Here is an 18,651-nt window from a genome sequence, read left to right as displayed (position 1 = left end):
AAATCCTGAAATTACTCACATAATACCCTCACCTGAACCACCTCCTACCGTCTCCCACCCAGCTTTCACCCTAGTCCCATTTCCAGTGTTCTTGAGCTCTCCACGACACACACACATACATGGTGCGTTTCTTCTGAAATTCAAGGAAACCGGAGAAGTTAACACTTGTGCAGTGAGAGCACAAGGTTCCTATTGCTTCCTATCTCCTGCTGTCCCTCACCCTGATGTAGGAATGACACCGGTACATCTGGTATCTGGCCAGCAGAGGGAAGCAGAAAGACGTTTTAAACCCATCTCGTTCCCCCGGCTCTCTTCAAGTGCAGCCAAGCTCGCAGGTGTCGAGGGCCTCCTGGGCTTTCTGGATCCAGCTTTCAAGCTGCCTCCTCTGCTGCTGGAAAGAGGATGCCCATGGCCCCTGCTGACAGTCTCCTGCTGTCTGATGACGATGTGGTAACCCCAGAACTCTGAAAATTAAGTATATTAAGGATTCCTGAAACTTTGTGTGCCGGGTATGTAAAGCAGGTGAATCAAGGAAGTATTTGGCCTCTTCCCTCTTTCTTCTTCTGCCTTTGGCATCTTCTTTTTCTTCTCCTTCCTTTGATCTCTTTCTCCTTGCTTGTCTTTCCCATCTCAGTGATATCAGGAGTGTATTATCTCAGATTGAATAATAGCAATCAAGGAGGCAAAGGACAAAAGATGAGGGGAAAATGATCAAGGTGGAGAAGTTGCTTAAATACCGTCTGTAGGCGCCATCAGTCTGTCTGGTCAGCTTCCAGGAGCTCCAGATGACCTGATGCTAAGTTCTGACTAAAAGAGAAGAGGCAGAGTCTTAAGGGAGCTTCACAAAGCACTCCCTTCCCTTTGAGAATTTCCTGCTTGAAGGGCAGAGCAGGCAGGAAGCCAAACCACAAGCTACACAAGGGCTTGGCTGATTCTTTCTTAAGCTTTATCCCTAGAGAAAAGTTACTGCACTAGGCAGGGGAGGGGAAGCTTTAGATCCATTAAGACCAGCCTGTTTGGGGGCTGCTGACTTTGTTTTCTCCACCAAAAGCACTTGACTGTGTCCTCTTCAGCACAAGCCATTTTGGAGTACATTCCTTTAGCTGGGATAAATTGCCAGTACATGAAGTTTACCCACTTGTAATTTAGGCCACGTAAAGAGCTTATTTGCTTCGTACTACCTGACCTAGAACACCTCACAGGTGAGTTGACCCACTTCTATAACTGCCAGTTTCCCTATGTCCTCACACATCCCTACGTGTAGCAGCGGGCTGGAGTTTGCCAGGTTGTTCTGATGGACTCACCTTGCAGCACGGAGCCCCCTCACACTCCCACAATCCACAGGGCACAGAGGTGTGCGCTCACTGGAGCAGGAGGTTAATTTCCAAGGGTGTGTAGATGTCTAATCTCCAATTACTTTCAACAACACCGAGGTGATGATGGGCATGCCAAACCCAGAGCTGGATGCACGGGATGGGAGAAGGGCTCTGTAGCTGTTTCTTCCCTGACACGTGCTTATCCTGGAAGGCGCTAATCAGGAACGTGCTGCTGAAGTAGTAACTCCCCTGGATGGGGCAGGGCTGAGCATGGGACTCCATCCAAGCTGCAGCAGGCTGGTCAGCAGGAGCAGCCAAGCCCTGGCAACACCAGGGAATGCAGCTTGCAGATGCAGTTTTTTATCAGCTGCTTTGGAAAGCTGCTGCAATTTTAATAGCCAGTTCTAGCAAATTGGAGCAATCTTGCTTTCCTCAGCACAACCCTCTTGTCCATGGCGAGCAGGGTGGAGAACCTCAAGCACGTGGCAGGGCTTCCACATGGCAGGGCCATGTGGAGGTGCAAGCCAAGGCAGTGCGGTGGCTGTTCTGTTTTGAGTTCTGGGGCTTGATAAAAACCACCTAGCTCAGGATCTCTGCCTGCTGCATGTGGACAAGCCCTCATATCCCATCTTGAGAAATCTCCTCCTCCAAGTTTGGCATCCTGGGAGTATCACACAGGGGCTCAAGTGAAACACAACGTAAGTCAGAGCAGCTCTGCTGATATTCCCAGGGTTGCATCACATACCTCAAATTTTGATTTATCCTGAAGCATTTTCCTACAAAGAAAAACATGTGGAAAAGATTAGTTGTGACCATTCACTTTATAAGTCAGGTGGTATTCTTATGGCAAAGGCCAAACCTCCAAGTATTAAGTGTGCAGATAACAAAAACTGAGGACCTGGGATCCGATTCCCAGTTTTAATGGAAGTGGCACACATTGTGTTTTATTACTTTTAGCACTGGAGTAGCACTATTACACTTGTCCATGCATGTAGCAAGAAACAGCTCAGCAGCAGTAGAAAACCAGACTGGTGGAGTGATTTGCCCATGATCTCACTGTAAATCAACAGCAAATTCTCCAGCAGACAGCACTGTCTGCCCATCCCATCCAGTCTTCTCCTTAGTCTGCTCTTTTGCAAGACCAAGCAAAGCAAGAGCCCCCATTCGTCTCCCAGCCATTTCTGGTCCTTTCTTAAGGTGCAGCAGGTCACTTGTATTGCTGCTGCTGTCCACCAGCAGCGCAGGTCCTGCTGCATGGTGGTTTTTAATCAACTCGGCCTACACAGGCTTCCATTTCCCCACTTTTAACCTTGCATCTTCCCTGCTCCTTGATCCTGCAGAAACTTCTACAAATCCATTCATCCTTGTGCTTTGCATGAGTGGTTTAATGCCCAAACTACTTTCTTTTCTCCTCTTGACTGTGCATTGCCTTGTTCAATCCCATCTATCCTGTTCTCTTTCCCTCACTATTATGCACATGCTGTTTCTGGGGGGACATCTGATCACTCTCAGAACCTGACTCTGAAGTCATCAGAATACAAACTAAAAGTTGCTTCCAGGCACTTCCAGAGTACTTTCCATTGGTAACTGGCAGACAAGACAATTAACAAAGTACACATAATGATAGAATGCTCTTAAAGATCAGGAACTTCAGCTCTTTCCATCCTACATACTGGAATAATTTCCCATTTGTGTTAGTACAAAGCTATTTCTTTCATCTTGTATGGTGTCCCAGACCTTCCAAGTCCCACTGTTTTTTCTTTCCTGGGATTGGCAGAAGTAGGGCATGCTACCGAGGGCACTCAGCACTTCATGGGACCACATCTGAGAAGCTGGAGGTATCATGCACGACACAGGCAGGGTTTGATTTCTTTGGCTCTATAAATAGAACCCTGCCTAGGCCTCTCTTTTGAAAAGCCCATTTCTAGGAGCTCAGCTGGGGAAGGTGTGGTGACTGCAGAGCTGCATTCTGCCCACAGGCTGAATTAACTGGGTCCAACTCAGATGTTAAGGGTGAGATTTTGGATTTGCTGTGGCTCCCAGTATATAAAAATTGCTGAGAAGACAGCAGAGAAATTTTATCTTCCTCATACTCAGCAATATTCAGTTTTCCATGATTTTTCATGCAGTTTTCCATGCATCAGGAGACCTGCATGAAAAGATTAGAATTTGGAACAATGAAGGCATCTACTTCAATGCACAATCACAATCAAAGCATAAAATCTGGAGCGCAAACAATGACTTAGAAAATGATACAGGAAATACAAAAATCCCCTCATTTCTGCTGCTGGTGCCTCTTCAGCTGGAATGTCACCTTTAGTCCTGGCCACCCTCATTCTAGTGAAGAGCTACAGCACAGATCATTTAGAAATAAGAGATGACCATTAGAGTCCCAGACTGAAAACACTAAAGATGTTTAATTTAGAGGGAAGAAAAATTAGATGGCTTGAAATGCATGTGAGATAACTAAGAAAAATGAAATAGTCAGCTTTTTCTATATCACATAGAACAGGAGGATATCGGCAAAACCTTAAAACCCAATAAATTTCAACTTGAAAGAAGGAAGGAATGGTACAAACTACAAATAATGTTCATGCCCATCTGTAACCTGGGGTGGTAGTTTACCATGAAAGCTGTTTGGAGCAACAGGTACACAGCTCAAACACAATGAGTTACCGCAGCGAGAGGTCACCGGTGCAGGTCGGGCAGCAAAGTGGGGTAGTTCTCTTGCTAGAATGAAACCCCATGTCCAGGATTCAGTGGTGTCACTCATCAGTCTGCAGAGATCAACAGCACCTCATTGTCCAGGGAAGGAACCGGATACTTCCCTTCGCTGGTAAGAGGAAGCATTTTATTTCACACTGAGTTCCAAAGCTGCTAAACTCACCTTGTGCCTTTGTGTTGACTTCAGTGGACCTGGTCTTTAACTGACGCTTGACTGTGTGTGCAATGCGTGTTTAGTGTTGTACTGTTCCTAAAATCCAGCCAGGAAGGAACATGATTCCTCATTGTCCATTACAGGTAAGGTGGAAGTCCAGCAGCTGTTCTAAGCTGCTTTCTCATGTCCTTTATCTTTTACATTTCTACTGGGGCTGAAATTCCCTTTGCTCATACCCAGAGGTGTCCCTTTTTAATTCTGCATTAACCTTTTCAAGCAAATCTTGAGCACACACCAGGCAGGAACTCCTCAATACCAAGGGAGGAAGAACAGATCCCTGACCCTGGGACAGCAGCAAACCTTGTCCCTACCACATCACTGGCTTTGATACTGGAAGACCCCAGAGCACCCCAGGAGTTTTCATCCCAGAAACCCCGGCTGTGTTGGTTGGTTCCAGGAAACTTCTGCCAAGAAGCTCAAGGCAGGTGAACATTACATCTTGAAGAGGTACTGGCTTTTGAGGTTCAACCTCAGAGCTGGGAATCAGGTCTGGGTATGTACAAGTGATGTAATGGACTGTGCCCTTCCACTCACCGTGGAGCCCTGCCAGTTTGTATCAGCTGAGGCCCTCACCTTCCACTTCAGTTCCTGAACCAACTGCTGATTCACCCTTGTGTAAGTCACTTAACTGTTCTGCGCCTGCTGCTCCCCACCCATGCCACCATGACCAAGCTTCTCTGGGTGTTGTAAGCTTTAGTCCACAGGAATTCACAATGTTTTGAGATACGGAAGATGTTAAACCCCAAAGTGTTAGTAACAATTATCAGATAGCTTATAATAATATATGCACTGCTAATGGACTTCTCTGCCTCTTCAATGGTGTCTTGCTGTAGCTGTGATTACCTTTGGATTGGTTTGTTCTTCTTTAGAGAGAGCATTTGTCTTTTCCTGCACAGCACATCTGCATTGCAGCCATCTCCTAGTGAGCTGTCCCCTTCTAAACTGCCTTAAGTGCAGGATGGACCCATCCACCGTGTGGTGAGGCACAGCACGTTGACTCTTTAGAGTATTTGATGACTTTGCAGCACTGTTTAAGACACAATGAAGACAACACAATTTAATAAACTTAATAAGCTGCCACTCATCAGCTGAGACATCTTAACTGGCTGCATGCATGTTCTTGAAGCAGTTCAGGCTTTTACAGTAATTTGATCTAGTTTAAACATCAGCAAAGGTGTTTTAAACAAACATGTCTTACCTCACAAGCTGGGTGTGCAAAGAGCACACGTACAGAGTTACCAGCCTCAGCTGACATGGGGTAATGCTGTTCGCTCACACAAGCCGTATGCTAAGGCTGAACTTTCTGAGGCTGACTCACCCTGACCGAGTACCTGCGCCAGCACGTTCCCAGTTGATTAAACTGGTTTGCAGGCCATAATTATTTTCTATATCATATTATAATGGCTTCGCATCTTATTAATTTTAACATTGTAAGAATTTGCTTCTGGGAACGGCCTTCTTGAATTAATCACTGACTCATGATTTACTGTAGGAGATAATATCTAACCTACAAGAAGCAGAACAGGAAACTATCTATTTGAAAGATGTCAGTGTCTGATAATTTATGACTATAGACAAAGAGACATCTGAGAAGAAAAAGGTGGACAGATCCTGCAGTCTTCACATGGTCACTGCTCTGAGGCAAAAAGGAACTTTTGTCCAGTAACTGGAGGACCTGCTTTTGAGGCAGTGACAGCTGAAAATGGACAAATAGTGGAGGAAAAAACGAATGAAACCCAGGAAGAGAGTTCCCCGAGCTGTCAAAGCCATCTTCAGCCCTGGGACCAAACCTTACATTAAAATAAAGCTGGTTAAACATCATGACTTCTGTAGGCACTACACCTGCTTATGTAGGAAACATAAGAAAGAAATAGGAAAAGATCAGTCTCTTTTGTGTTGAATCTTTTGTGCTGGTGTCTTCTTGCTGCCTTCCCACTCTTGTGCTTGAACTGGACTCCTCCACTTACATCACTGAATTAGCCTTGACCAGTAGAGGTTTTCTCTTGCTACAGCTTGATCAGAAAAAGTCCTTTTCAGCCAGCAATAAAAAGTTTTACACTTCAGAGCACATTCTGGGAGGTAAGGCTTCATCCTGGGAATCTGACAAGCCTTTCCCTGTGTCCCGTGACCCATGCTGTGATTTTGGGTAGCTCATATAACCTTTGGCACCAGAGATTTTTGCCTCTAAGGACAGCAGTTCTCTGAGCAGCGTGATGCTCCTCAGGAGCTGTGGATGAAGCGTGTTCCTGTGCATAGATTGTAGACGAGCTGCAGCCAACACCAGGACTGAGAGTGCAGGAGGCAGCTCCAGGAGAGTGTGATCTGCTCCCCCAGGGACCTCTGGCATCTCTGTGTGGGTTATAAGGAGCTTGGGGACTGCGAGCAGCGTAAGGACAGAGCTGAACCCTGAGCTTGCTGCGAGCTGCAGGAGGGCACAGAGCCTCCAGCAGTTGCCTGCAGGCTCGAACAACCCCAAATACAGATTCCTCAAGTCATCCTTAGCTCAAAGCCCACCCTGCAGCCACACACACCTCCCTGCCTCTGTAGCGCTTTCACAGCTGCCCCCCTGGTGTCTTGGCAGCACCACCTCGACTTCGGTGCTCAGTTGGTGTCTTGAGCAAAAGAGGTCACTTAGAGCTGACATCAGAGGAGCCTGAGACAGCAGCTGAACACCCGAAGCCACATTCTCTGCAAGAATTCAAGTCCTCAGCGTCTGTGTAAATGCAGCCTCTGCATGCTGGGCAGTCACAAAGAGACCTGCACTTGGGAAGCACTCCCAAGAGTTTGGCCCTACTACTGCCTCCAGCTGTATCATTGCAATTACTCACGATGGAGACAACTGGATTTTAAATGTGGGTTTTGCTTTGTTGGTAATTACCCACAGGTAAAGTCCATTCAAAGGCATTCACAAGCTCTTTTTCTTTTCCTGAAACAGACCTCTGGATTTCTGTGAGCAAAGCAACATCATTTCTGGCCAGACAGTGCTTGTGTCCAAACCCACAGGAGGATTAAATGGGGAAAAATTGGAAAACGGCCTTCTCTGTTGAGCCCTGAGCTGGGAAGAAAGACGCTGCTGGTGATTTTGGTTCTGATACTGTGGGGTGCAGAGCACCATCTCACATAAGTTCAGGTCACCCAGAGCTTCTTAAGGCACATTTGATTTAAGCTGGTGTCAGGACACTGCTGAGTCCCCCTTCCAAGAGCTCTGGGTAGGTCCCTTTGAACCTCTGCTGAGAAACCATCCAGAAACAGTCCCGACAGTTTCGGATAGCCATAAGGAATCACTAGAACACCCCACAATAAACTGCAGATGCCAGAGGCTTCAGGAGAAGCTGCATTAGTGCATAATGTACCAAGATCCACAGTCCTGTAGCTGCAGTAGTGTGCTCCTGGCCCATTGCATGGCGAGGTTTCAGACCTGGAGTGGGAGGGCACGTAGCCATGTAGTTATCTTACATGTTAGACCATGTGTGAGTTCTCCCCCTGTATGTGCTTTAAAATGGCCAATATCTCCCTACGTTCCTATGATCAGGACTAAGTTTAGTGTCACCTTATCAGTGTCCCTCGAAATAAGCTCTGCCCAGGACAGCACTTTTTAAATCCAGAAGTGATTTCCCCACACAGTCCTGTTGTACCGGTTCTTTTTCCTTCTGTTACATTCACTGACTGATGCACTCTCCTTCCTCAGTGCCACTGTTGCAGCCTTGTTTGTTATTTACATCCTTTCCCTGTTTGTCTTGTAGGTCACTACAACCATGCCCTCATCCAGGTGTCTCCCAAAGGTGTAACATCTTGCTTCAAGCCAAAGACCTCCCGCCTGACAAAGATGTATGGATTTACTGCGGAGCCTGCAGCCCATCAGCCACATAAACCTACCAAGGGACCACAGAAAACTCCTTCCAGGTCAGTCCAGCCTGGACAAGATGCTGCTTTCACGGGGCGTGGGGCAATGTGTCAGAGACCAGAGCGCTCCCGCAGTGTCCCACTGCATCCCCTGGCCCAATGGGGCCGGTTATTGCCAGGGACAGGCTCAGAGGTGGAAGCGTTACAGTGCACTGCCTCGGAGGGGAGTGTGGGTTGATAACACCCTGGAGCACTGTATCAGAGGTACCTTTATCAGACCATCTCTCAGACATTTACAAACAGTAATTAAACACTGCACCACCCTTATGATGTAGGGGCAATTTCTTATCCCCACTACGCAGATCAAGAAGCCAAAGCACACATGACCTGGAAAAAGATAGATCACATCCCAAGCAGAAGCTTTAAGCATTTGGCCATGTTTCTTTCTCATTGCCAGTGCCTAAGCTCACCCGCAGGAACACATTGGGCATAAAGAGTCCAACCTGGGAATCACTGGGCAGGAACGGTGAGGGCAGCTTGTGGCTGCACAGCATCTCAAGGAACCTGATGGGTAAAGCACAGCCCCTGCTAAGGCTGGGAATTAGAGCTGGAAAGAGGCTTGTAAAAGGCTCAAGTACTTCCTTCAAGCCAGAACTGCCATTCCCCCATCTTCCATCCTCCTGCTTGTTTCAAAGAGATTAAAAGGCATGAAAGGAAACTCCCTTCTGCCAAGCCCTCCCCCCTCAGCATCCTCATGAGAAGACAAACAAATCTGCCTATCAGCAAATTGTGCAAGTAAATTTACTGTCACCGTGCAGTGACGTTGCCTGGCCCGAGATTAAGATCAACAATAAATTCCTGACCATGGAAAAGAATGAGAACATGAGAAAGCCCACGGCTCTCCTTACCCAAGAGCTGTATCTTTACTACATCTCTCAGCAGCTGTATCTTATAACAGGGTTTTGTGAAAACAGCGGGAAGCTGTAGGCTGGGAGGGAGGCGATGCCAAGTGGCATTGGGTAAGGACAGAGGGCTAGAGGAAAGGGCAAATTAAATGTGAGGAGAGAAGATCACCAGTCTGTGTTATCAGAGAACACAAACACGCTCCACACCCAGCTGCTGGGGTTGGAGCCTGCCCCTCTCCTGCTCCACTCAGTGGGATAGAATGGGAGGAACTGGAGTCACTTGGCATCGCTGTCAGGGTTTCAGCGCTACCTTGCTCTGGAGCAGCAGAGCGGCCAGGTCTCTGCAGAGGCTGGGCCATGGAAAGCCTTTATTTGGCAATAAACAAGCGGGGTGTCTGTGGCATCGCAACTGGACCCTTTTTCCCCAGATCATTTCCCAAAGATTCTGGTTCAGGATTGAGCTTCCACCTCCCCAGGGACTTAACGGAAGCCACAGCTTTGATTTTCAGACATAAAACCCCATCAGTGTGGGACAAGTTCCTCAAATCGATTCTTCTCCTGACAGGCAGAAGCTCTGCCTGAGTCCCTCTGCTGCAGCCACCCCACCTTGTAAAGATCCTCGTCGTGGGCAGGACAACCTTGGGGCTTACAACGGGTCTCCCAAGCAGGACTTGGGTGTTTGTCTGAAACAAGGGTGATGGACAGATAAAGACAAGAACTGCTCTGAAGCGCTTGTCCTCACTAGAGATGGCAAAACCCAGATGTGACTGAAGAGCCCGGCTGCCTCCTCAACAGGAAAAACTGAAGCACAGAAATTATCAGAGCAGCCCTGCCAGGGCATGGGGACACCTGACCACACACACCACGTGTAACTCAGACACACAGCACACAGGACCCGCTGTGGATGGAGGACGCAGGTTTATGAGCACCAGGTGTCTAGATCCATACAAGATCAGAGCATAGCATCTCCCGACACCTTTAGATGCTTTAGTAGCATCCAAAGGGCCACCCAGCAGCGAGGTGGCCAGAGCAGCGCTGGAGTCCTGGCTGCCAGCTCTTTGTCCAACTTGCTGGTCCCTATTTTACAATATTACTCTTAAAGGCAAGATTGAAAGACTCATGTTTGCAATGTAAAGGCCATTAAAGCATCCCTGACTGTCAGTGCCTTTGCCAAACAGGTTCTGTGAGTTGTGGTGCATGTGTAAAACTGTCACAAACCCTGGCTGTTGGTACAACAGACATTTCACCTGCAATGGTTTTCTGTTTGATTGGAAGAGGAGCCCTTGCAGGGAGGGGGCCGGGGCAAGGCATTCATTGCCTTCCTCCAGCACAGCAGCGTTACAGAGCACCTCGGTGTGGTGCCCTTGGGTTTATACCCCTCTGGCTGGCCTTTGACATCAAGCTCAGTAAACCCTGGTGCTGAGCCCTCACTCTGACACCAGCGGGGCTGGGAGGTGGCCACAGGGTCAGGCCCTGCTGCACGCTCCTTGTGTTGAGCTGCTCCTGCCTGGGCACAGGCTGAGGCAGAGCTGGGCATGGCCGTGGTGGATCCTGTCCCTCGGTGCCCATTTGCTGCCAGGCACAAGTAACATCAGTTACTCAGTTACTCAGACTTGCACTTCTTGCCCCATTTCTTGTCTGAGCTTCTCCATCCTCACGGGAGGGCACTGAAGGGCTGCAGAGCAGGCAGCAGCGATCTCTTGTAGAGCCTGAACTCGCCCAGCTGCAGATTTTGTACCAGCCCCAGACAGTGGGAGCACATGCTGGTGCCATCAGTCTCTCCAGGGCCCTTGGGGCAGCACGAGTGGGGTAATGGGCTCTTCTGGAGCCACATCCAGACCATGTCCCAGACTTGCAACACAGGGCATGAGCAGCCAACTCCCCAGAGCTGTTGTGCTGACGAAGCAAGGACAAGATCCTCAGCCATCATTTTGGTTAAAGGAACAGAGTGAGGGCAGTTCATTTGGGCTGAAGACCTGGCCCATGGTTGTTAAGGGTGGTAAAGAGGAAGGAGAAGGGGTAGAAATACCTCCTGCAGGTGCTGGGAAATGCCCTCTTTCCTTCCAGCAGTCTTTTATGCCAATTTGATTAGCAGCCCATGCAGTACCCTGTCAGTGCATGAAAAGGGGGCACCATGAGTACAGACGCAGACACAGCCATGCAGAGCCTTCCTCTGTTGCTAAAACCACCCCACAGCTCCTTTCCACTCCAGCCTGAACAGAAGGAGGAAAACTCCATTGGATCAAGCCCCCAGTGGTGAGGTTAGAGGAGACTGGAGGCCTCTGCCCCCAGGAAAGCACAATATGAACAGAACTACTCTGTACAATACCACAAGGAGCAGAGCTGGAGGCAGGGAAGCTACTACTCAGTTAAATCCGTGGCTGACAGAAAGCAGCAGCTTGATTGTTTTATCTCTGGTTTATTGAGCAGTTGGTGGAGCCTGCGCTGCTTCAGAGCCAGATCCTCGGGAGTCCCAGTGGAACCTTCCAGCAAGGCAACCCACGTGGAAGCAAAACCGAAGTCTGCACATGCCAAGTGTCAGCACCAAATCCCAGTCCTGTGGCCAGGGACTCTTCCCAGCTGAAGACACCAGGACATTCACACACCTGAAGGCTTAGTCCTCATCACACCACCCAGGTGAGGAGCAGCACAGGGGGACCTGCACTGAGGCACTCTCCCTGTGAAACAGATGCAGACAGAGGTTCATTTTCCTCTGTCTTTATCCCTTCCAATACCAATCAGCACCAGGGCATCTCCCAAAACAACATGTGGGTGTCCTAACAAAACACAGGATGCTGTTTTTCCCTTTATAGCGATGGAGAACCACACCACACACCGAGATCCTCAGCTGCTTGCTTGATGATGCAAGGAATGAATAAGCATGAATAAAGACACAGAAACTGGGTGTTGTTTGCAGAAGTGCAGAGCAGATCCCTCCACCCAGCACTGGGGAGAGCAGGGCTCTTGCACAACAGCTCACAAGCTGTTTCTCTTCTTTATGCACCTCTGTCATTGCAGGTGATGCTTTATTCGCCCCTGGGAAGTGTTCCTGCCCTACAGCCACGTGGGAAGCAGTGCCCAGCATGGAGCAGCAGAACCTGGACCCCAGAGCAAGGTTCCTCAGAGGGCTCTGCACAGCACACATAACTCACGGTGAGCAGCCCTGTTCTCACTCACTGAGCCCAGCAGCTCATCAGTGGTGCTTGGTGCTGTACATCGGAACATGCTCACTAGCTAAAGGGGGCTTGAAATGTGGATTTGTAGGTGTTGAATACTTCATACAACCATTGGGCACTGCAAGAAACTCCTCTTGGTGTTTTCACCGGATAAAGCAAAGAGGAAACCGGTGCTGGGGACTGGCTGTGCCCACTGGAGCTGTCACCCCAGGGGGAGTCCCCTCTTACCAGGGTAGGGACAGGGGGCATGGGCAGCATGGGCACATCCTGCTCAGAGGGTGGGCACATGGTTCCCCCTCCTGCATCAGGCCTGCGCCAACGCGGGCGCAGCCTCCACAACGCACGAGCCCACGGGCACCACCGCACAGAGCAGTCACCGGGAGCATCTCTGGCTCGAGTCAGCACAAACCAGCTGCTGACTTGTCCAGAGCAGCCCCGGCCCCGGAGGAAGCTGCTCCCGTTTGCAGTGCGAGCCCTCTGCAGAGCACAGGTTCATACTTTCACACGACCTTTGCTCGCTCGGAGCTGAATCACCTCCATCGCTCCTATCTTCAAAAGGAGCTGGTGGGCTCCGGGCAAGGACTCAAGAATGCTGTCACATAGCTGCAGCTCTGCCTTACGCAACCGCCTTTGCTGGAAGGGATGAGCGATACTGAGCCCGTCAGCAGAGCCCCCACCCTCGGCGGGGCTGGAGGGGGCGTTTCCCTGCGCCCAGCATGACCCTGCTTTAAACTGACACCGTTGGATTGCCCAGAACCTGCACAGGAGCAGCGCCGGTTCCCTGCCGCCGGCCCATGAGCAGGGGGAAGCGGTGCAGACACAGCGCCAGCCAGGGCACACAGCGTGAAACAGACCCCGCACCCCCAGCAAAATCCATCCTTGTTCTGCTGGGAACCTTAAATCACAACAGGAGGGTTTTGCTGTGTAAATTAGGAGTAATGCTACTAGGAGCAGTGTAAGTGGGAAGAGAATCAGCGCTGCGTTCACACGGGTAGGAAATTGGCCCCAAGACCAGACTTTCAGAGCAACTGATCACAGGTCAAGGGCTCACCAGGAGCCCACAGCATCGCACACACAGCACACAACAGCACAGCCTCACTGCCACGGCCTCCCCGGGAGCAGCCTTCCAGGGAGGGCACCACCACTGCACAGGAACCCGGAGCGAGCCATGGGGGCACTCGCACTCTGTTTGTGCTGGTTCCTCGTGTTCCAGCCTCTCTAGTGGTGCGGAGGACTCGGTGCTGCCCCTGAGCCCCCAGCCCTGTGCCCTCCCTCTCCGCAGGCAGCAGGAAACCTCCCTTCTCACCTGAGAGCTGGTCCTTGCGCTCGAGCAGGATGGGTTCACCTGCTGCCTGGCACCAAGTGCTGCTGTGGAGCAGAGCTCCTGCACGGCCTCATGAGGGGAGCTGTAGGTTTCACAGACATCAGCACCAAGTGCTGGGGATTCCTGGTGTGCCTGTCTTTAGCTGGAGCTGACATTCAGCTATGGCAGGGCTGTCGACCTGGCTTTGCAGAACTAACAGTCAGGGCAACCCTGCTGAAGAAGGAGTTTATGACATGAAGGGGTGCAGAGTGCTGGGAGAGATCAACAAAGGTTGATAAGCCTTCAAGGTTAACCTAAGCTTCATTGGAGAAGCTCTCCTCCTTGCAATAATGCTTCAGTAATCCCAAATTCACCAGCCTGAAGCACTTCATCATTTCAAAACCCCCTTTCCCAGCAGGAGCAGAGCTGCTCTCACTGCCCCTCGTGGGACTCAGGCACATTGGACACCGATGAAGGGCAGGGGGGAAGAAAGGCCCCAGTTTTCACTGGTCAGGGGATTAACTGGGTAACACGGGGCTGCCCTCGGTACCTTTGTTCCTAAGGGGAAGCAGCTGCAGGGGCAAGGGGCTGGTGGCTGAGCAGGGGCAGGGTGAGGAGCTCCCACAGCCCCTCCAGGCCCGGCGCCGGGTGGAGACTGTTCAACCTTCCATCTATGAACCTTTATTACTAGGGAATATCCAAAACAACAAAGGCAACAGCACAGTTACAAAAGGAGGTCACGGAGCAATGTGAAGCAGCCGTGTTTGAAATGCTCTGTGTCACCGTTCCGTCCAGTACAAAACAATGCATTTACACATCTCTCAAATACAAAAGGAGCCGTAGGTCAGAAATGTACGAACAGGGGCTCTGGAGGCCTTGGTGTATTTACATGGGGGCCCGGCGTGGGCGCAGGCAGCGTCCCTTCAACTGCGTGTCTGCAAAGGCTCTGAGCGTGGCCAGAGGAGCCCGGAGCCAGGCTGGGCCCCGCGGGGAGGTGCTGGTGCTTTGGGATAAAGCCACAGCCTGGGGTGGATCCGGCACAGGGCAAGGCTGGCAGCGAGCAGAGCAGTCCCGGGCTCGGGCAGGCACCTCGGTGCCAGTCCCGCTGTGGAAGGGGCCGGGCCCATGGCCAGGAGGGGATCCAATAAGATAGAATAAAACCAGTGACAGTGATGAAGAACTCGGCAGAGCGAGGTTCCGTGTTCACAGGGTGACAGCTCCCGAGCAGCCGCTGCCCTCCCAGAGGCTGCGCTTCAAGCAGAGGCCCCGGGTGGGGGCCCTGGGCTGGTTCTGTTGGGTCAAACTCGCCGGGTTTGAGAGAAGTCCCAGGAAGTGCTGCCCGCCGCTCTTCAGAGCTCCTTGAGGATGACCTGGAACTTGTTCTCTGCTTCCACCATGTCCAGCAGAAAGGCCATGTGGTTGCTGTAGTGCTGGATGATGTTATTGTCCATGTTCACTAGGATCCTGTGGGAAAGGGAAGAAGGGCTGGGTCAGACACAGCACAAGGACAGGTCTGCGGAGCGCCTCGGTCAGGACTTGGGGTGCCCAGCCATGGATGGCAAACGCTGACACTGCAGAGCCTCAGGGCACGGCAGACCTGCAGAGAATCCCCACTGCAGATTCCCTTTCCTGCCCTGCTCCTGACGCCCATCGCATTCCGCAGCCACCCCGTGTGCAGGGACAAGGCACTGCCGCGTCCACCCCATGAGGGCTCAGCCATTGGTAATTACTGAGCCCCAACACGACAGGAGCCTCCTGTGGGGCTTTCCACAATTCCACCCAGACACGCCTGGGCCCAGCGTCTGCTCCACGGGCAAATTGCTGTGGATTAGGGCAGGAGGGAACCGGGAGCTCCGACCTGGAATCAGTTCCATGGAGGCTCGGAGAGAAGGAAACATTCCAAGAGCTGATTTCAACCCGGGGCTGTGGTTCTGTGCCAGGGAGGACCCCTCAGGCCTGCAGTGAGTGAGGGGGCAGCTCCACATCGACACCCCCCCCCCCTCCCCGGTGTTCCCACAAATCAGATGGGAATTTTGTCGCAGTTTGGAGGGAACAGAACAGATTTGTGTGCAGGAAGCGCATCCCCTCCGGCCTCCAGCCGGGGTCACTAACGGGGCAATAGCATCAATTGTGCAATGCTGGAGCCCAGATTAAAGGCAAGAGAAGGAGCAGGAGGAGCACCCAGCACACCTGAGAGCGACAGGCACGGACACGGCCCCTGTCCCTCCGGGAATGCCCCGGGGTCAGTGCAGCCGCCCCCGGTGCGGGCGGAAGCTGTGTCCTGGTGCCCCGTTGCTCCCATGGGTGCTGCATCCCCAGCGTACCTGTGGCTGTGCTGGCATTGCATGGGGCACAACCGCTGCTGCCACAGTGCGGCTGGGGGAGCGCAGCCCACCCAGTGCAGGGGCTGTGACACCACCCGGGGTGAGCCATCACCCTCCTGGCACCGGAGGAGGCAGCGATGCCCGACCCGGGGGTGTCACAGCCACCAGTGCTGCCCCACAGGTGGGGTGCATGCGGCCAGCGGCAGCTCCGGCTGCGGAGCTTCCGTCTGATTTCTCATCCACAGAAGTTCCGAGGGTGCTGATGGGGAGCAGGGGCCCTGCTTTGCTCTCCTAGCCCAGACCTCACCAAGACACCAGATCACCTGTTACTGCTCCTGAGTCACCCGGAGATGAAGTTCACCCGGGTGAGCTCATCACGCCGGGGCGGCCCAGGGCTCAGCATCGGTCCCCCCTGCTCTAAGCCCAGCAGTACCCCTGAGCTCCGTGGGTTTACCGCAGATGCAGACCTGACCCTCAGCTGCAGTTACCAGGAGAGGAGTGTTTAGGGTGGAGCAACGGGAGGAAATTATTGAAAGGAAAATTCAATGTGCGGGAGCAGGAAACAGTGCCTGACCCTGCCAGCACCCGACTGCAGGAGCTCCTGTGTCCCCACGCTGCAGCAGTGTCTGGGGCCACCACTCAGATCCAGCTCTCAGCAAACCAGGTGCCAATGGATCATTTTTTAGCCTAATTTCCAAGTGTTGCCTTTTCTTCTCTTTGAATCCTCTGGGGAAGGGATGGATCCGCCCGCTTTCCCTCCCAGTCCTTATTAAACACCATTCACTCCCTATCAGATCAAGTAGCGAACAAACCCAAAGCACAGCGAGGTACCGTGGCCTCTCCCTTGATGCGCTGCCATTTCCTGGTCCACCTGCAAGCTCATCAGCGCTTGGATCTCTCCTGCTGCGTGGATGCTGGTTCAGTGAACCCAGCCCAAGCCGGAGCTGCCATCTGTGGTGGCCACATCAGGAGCCACCACCAGAGCTGACACACCTGAGGCCTGGCTCCAGCCCGAAGCTGCAGGAATAACCTGACCACCCCTGTGCTTCGCTGCTGTTCCCTGTGCTCAGGCTCTGGCTGTAGCCGTGTGGGACAAAGCCCTCCCCGAGGCCGCCAGCGCTGCTCTTGTTCTCTGGGGGTAAAGTTCCATTTCTGGGGCCAGGGGGTGAGCAGCATCTGGCTGCACCCAGGGCCTGACTGCAGCAACAGGGGAGGAGCCTCCTGACCAGTTCAGATGCCTCACTATGGCTCACCCATCGCCTTAACATTAAGACCATATCTAAAAACCCTCCTAAAGGGGTTGCTCAGCTGTGGATTTAGAGGTGAGGGGGTTGTTGCCTCCCGGTTCAGTGACACCACATCACAGCACGGAGCTGAAACCACCTTCTCTCCCCTCCCACCATGCAGCTGCCTCCAAGCCTGACTTTAGCTCCACTTCCCCTGCAGCAAACAGGCCACGTCCCACGGGGATCAAGTTATGGTGACACCAAAGGAGTGGGAAGATTCCATCCAAAGAGCTTTAGGATGTTCTCATCCCACTGCCACCAGAAAGCAAATGCAGAAGCAGAGCTTTGGAGTCGCCCTCAGCTCCCAGGGGCTCAGTTCCTGCTCCGTTCCCCTGCGCAGTGCTGTCAGCAGCCTGGCTCCTGCCTGTCCCTCCCCATGCCCAAACTCTGGGCCAGGGCCAGCAACAACAACGAGTTCATCTCCCAGGCAGTCACCGCTGCTCGCAGAGCTGATTACATCTCGCTCGCTCTGCAAGAAGGGCTCGGGGTTTAGCTTAATGGGAATAACCCTGGGAGTCGTTCCCCTTCCATCAGCTGAAGGGAGAACTTGCTGCCAGGGATGGGGACAACGCAGGGGGAGTTCTTAGTCATAGAATCACAGACTCATAGGACAGTTCGGGTTGGAAAGGACCTTAAGATCATTCAGTTCCGACCCCCCTGCCACAGGCAGGGACACCTCACACTAAACCATCTCACCCAAGGCTCCGTCCAACCTGGCCTTGAACACCACCAGGGATGGAGCATTCACAACTTCCTTGGGCAACCCATTCCAGTGCCTCAGCACCCTCACAGTAAAGAACTTCTTCCTTATATCCAATCTAAACTTCCCCTGTTTCAGTTTTAACCCGTTACCCCTTGTCCTATCCCTACAGTCCCTAATGAAGAGTCCCTCCCAGCATTCCTATAGCTCCCTTCAGATACTGGAAGCTGCTCTGAGGTCTCCACGTAGCTTTTCTTCTCCAGGCTGAACAGCCCCAACTTCCTCAGCCTATCTTCATAGGGGAAGTGCTCCAGCCCCTGAGCATCCTCATGGCCTCCTCTCGCCTTGTTCCAACAGTTCCATGTCCTTTTTATTCTGAGGACACCAGAACTGCACACAATGCTACAAGTGAGGTCCAGAAAACATTTCTGAAAGCAGCTCTTGGCTCCACATGGAGACCCCTGCCCTCCATGGGATGTGCAGCAGCTGGGCCTCAGCTCAGCACCGTTCTCTCATCCATGTGGGAGATCCCCACGGGTCAGTCACTGACAAACACCCCACTGAAACCACCTGGGAGTCATCTCACATTTACTGCAAACCTCACCTGAACCCCCTGTGAGCTCTGCAGGTCTCCCAGCAGCACCTGCCCAACGTCTCCAGTGGGACCTGCACTTCTGTGCTGGGGATGCACAGGAGCCACCAGTGCCCAGAAGGGTCGATCGGACCCAGTGGATCCCCTCACCTCCAAAGCGAGTGTGAGGTTTCCTGTTGACCTCCTGCTCTGGGGTGGGATGGCAAAGCTGGGAACAGACACAGGCTGCCCATGGTGCTGTGCAGCCCCCATGGTGCTGTGCAGCCCC

The 18,651-nt window shown here is 52.1% G+C and overlaps 1 protein-coding gene across 2 annotated transcripts in view; it reads right to left on the bottom strand.

The window, feature by feature from the left end:
* Window positions 1-14,653: 14,653 nt before the first annotated feature.
* The window catches only part of GRHL3 (grainyhead like transcription factor 3), a 31,106-nt gene continuing 27,108 nt past the window's right edge, over window positions 14,654-18,651 (bottom strand). For both annotated transcript variants that reach the window (XM_061480233.1, XM_061480234.1), the window contains one exon: window positions 14,654-14,945. In XM_061480233.1, the coding sequence (XP_061336217.1) occupies window positions 14,831-14,945 (115 nt within the window). In that variant the 3' untranslated portion in view covers window positions 14,654-14,830. The remainder of the gene's footprint in view (window positions 14,946-18,651) is intronic.

Source organism: Pezoporus flaviventris, unplaced genomic scaffold, assembly GCF_033815535.1.
Source record: "Pezoporus flaviventris isolate CSIRO_AGI_PZ_B2104156 unplaced genomic scaffold, CSIRO_AGI_Pfla_v1 ptg000176l, whole genome shotgun sequence".
Taxonomy (NCBI): domain Eukaryota; kingdom Metazoa; phylum Chordata; class Aves; order Psittaciformes; family Psittacidae; genus Pezoporus; species Pezoporus flaviventris.
The sequence above is the reverse complement of the archived record's forward strand: the minus strand, read 5'-3'. Positions and strand labels throughout refer to the sequence as shown.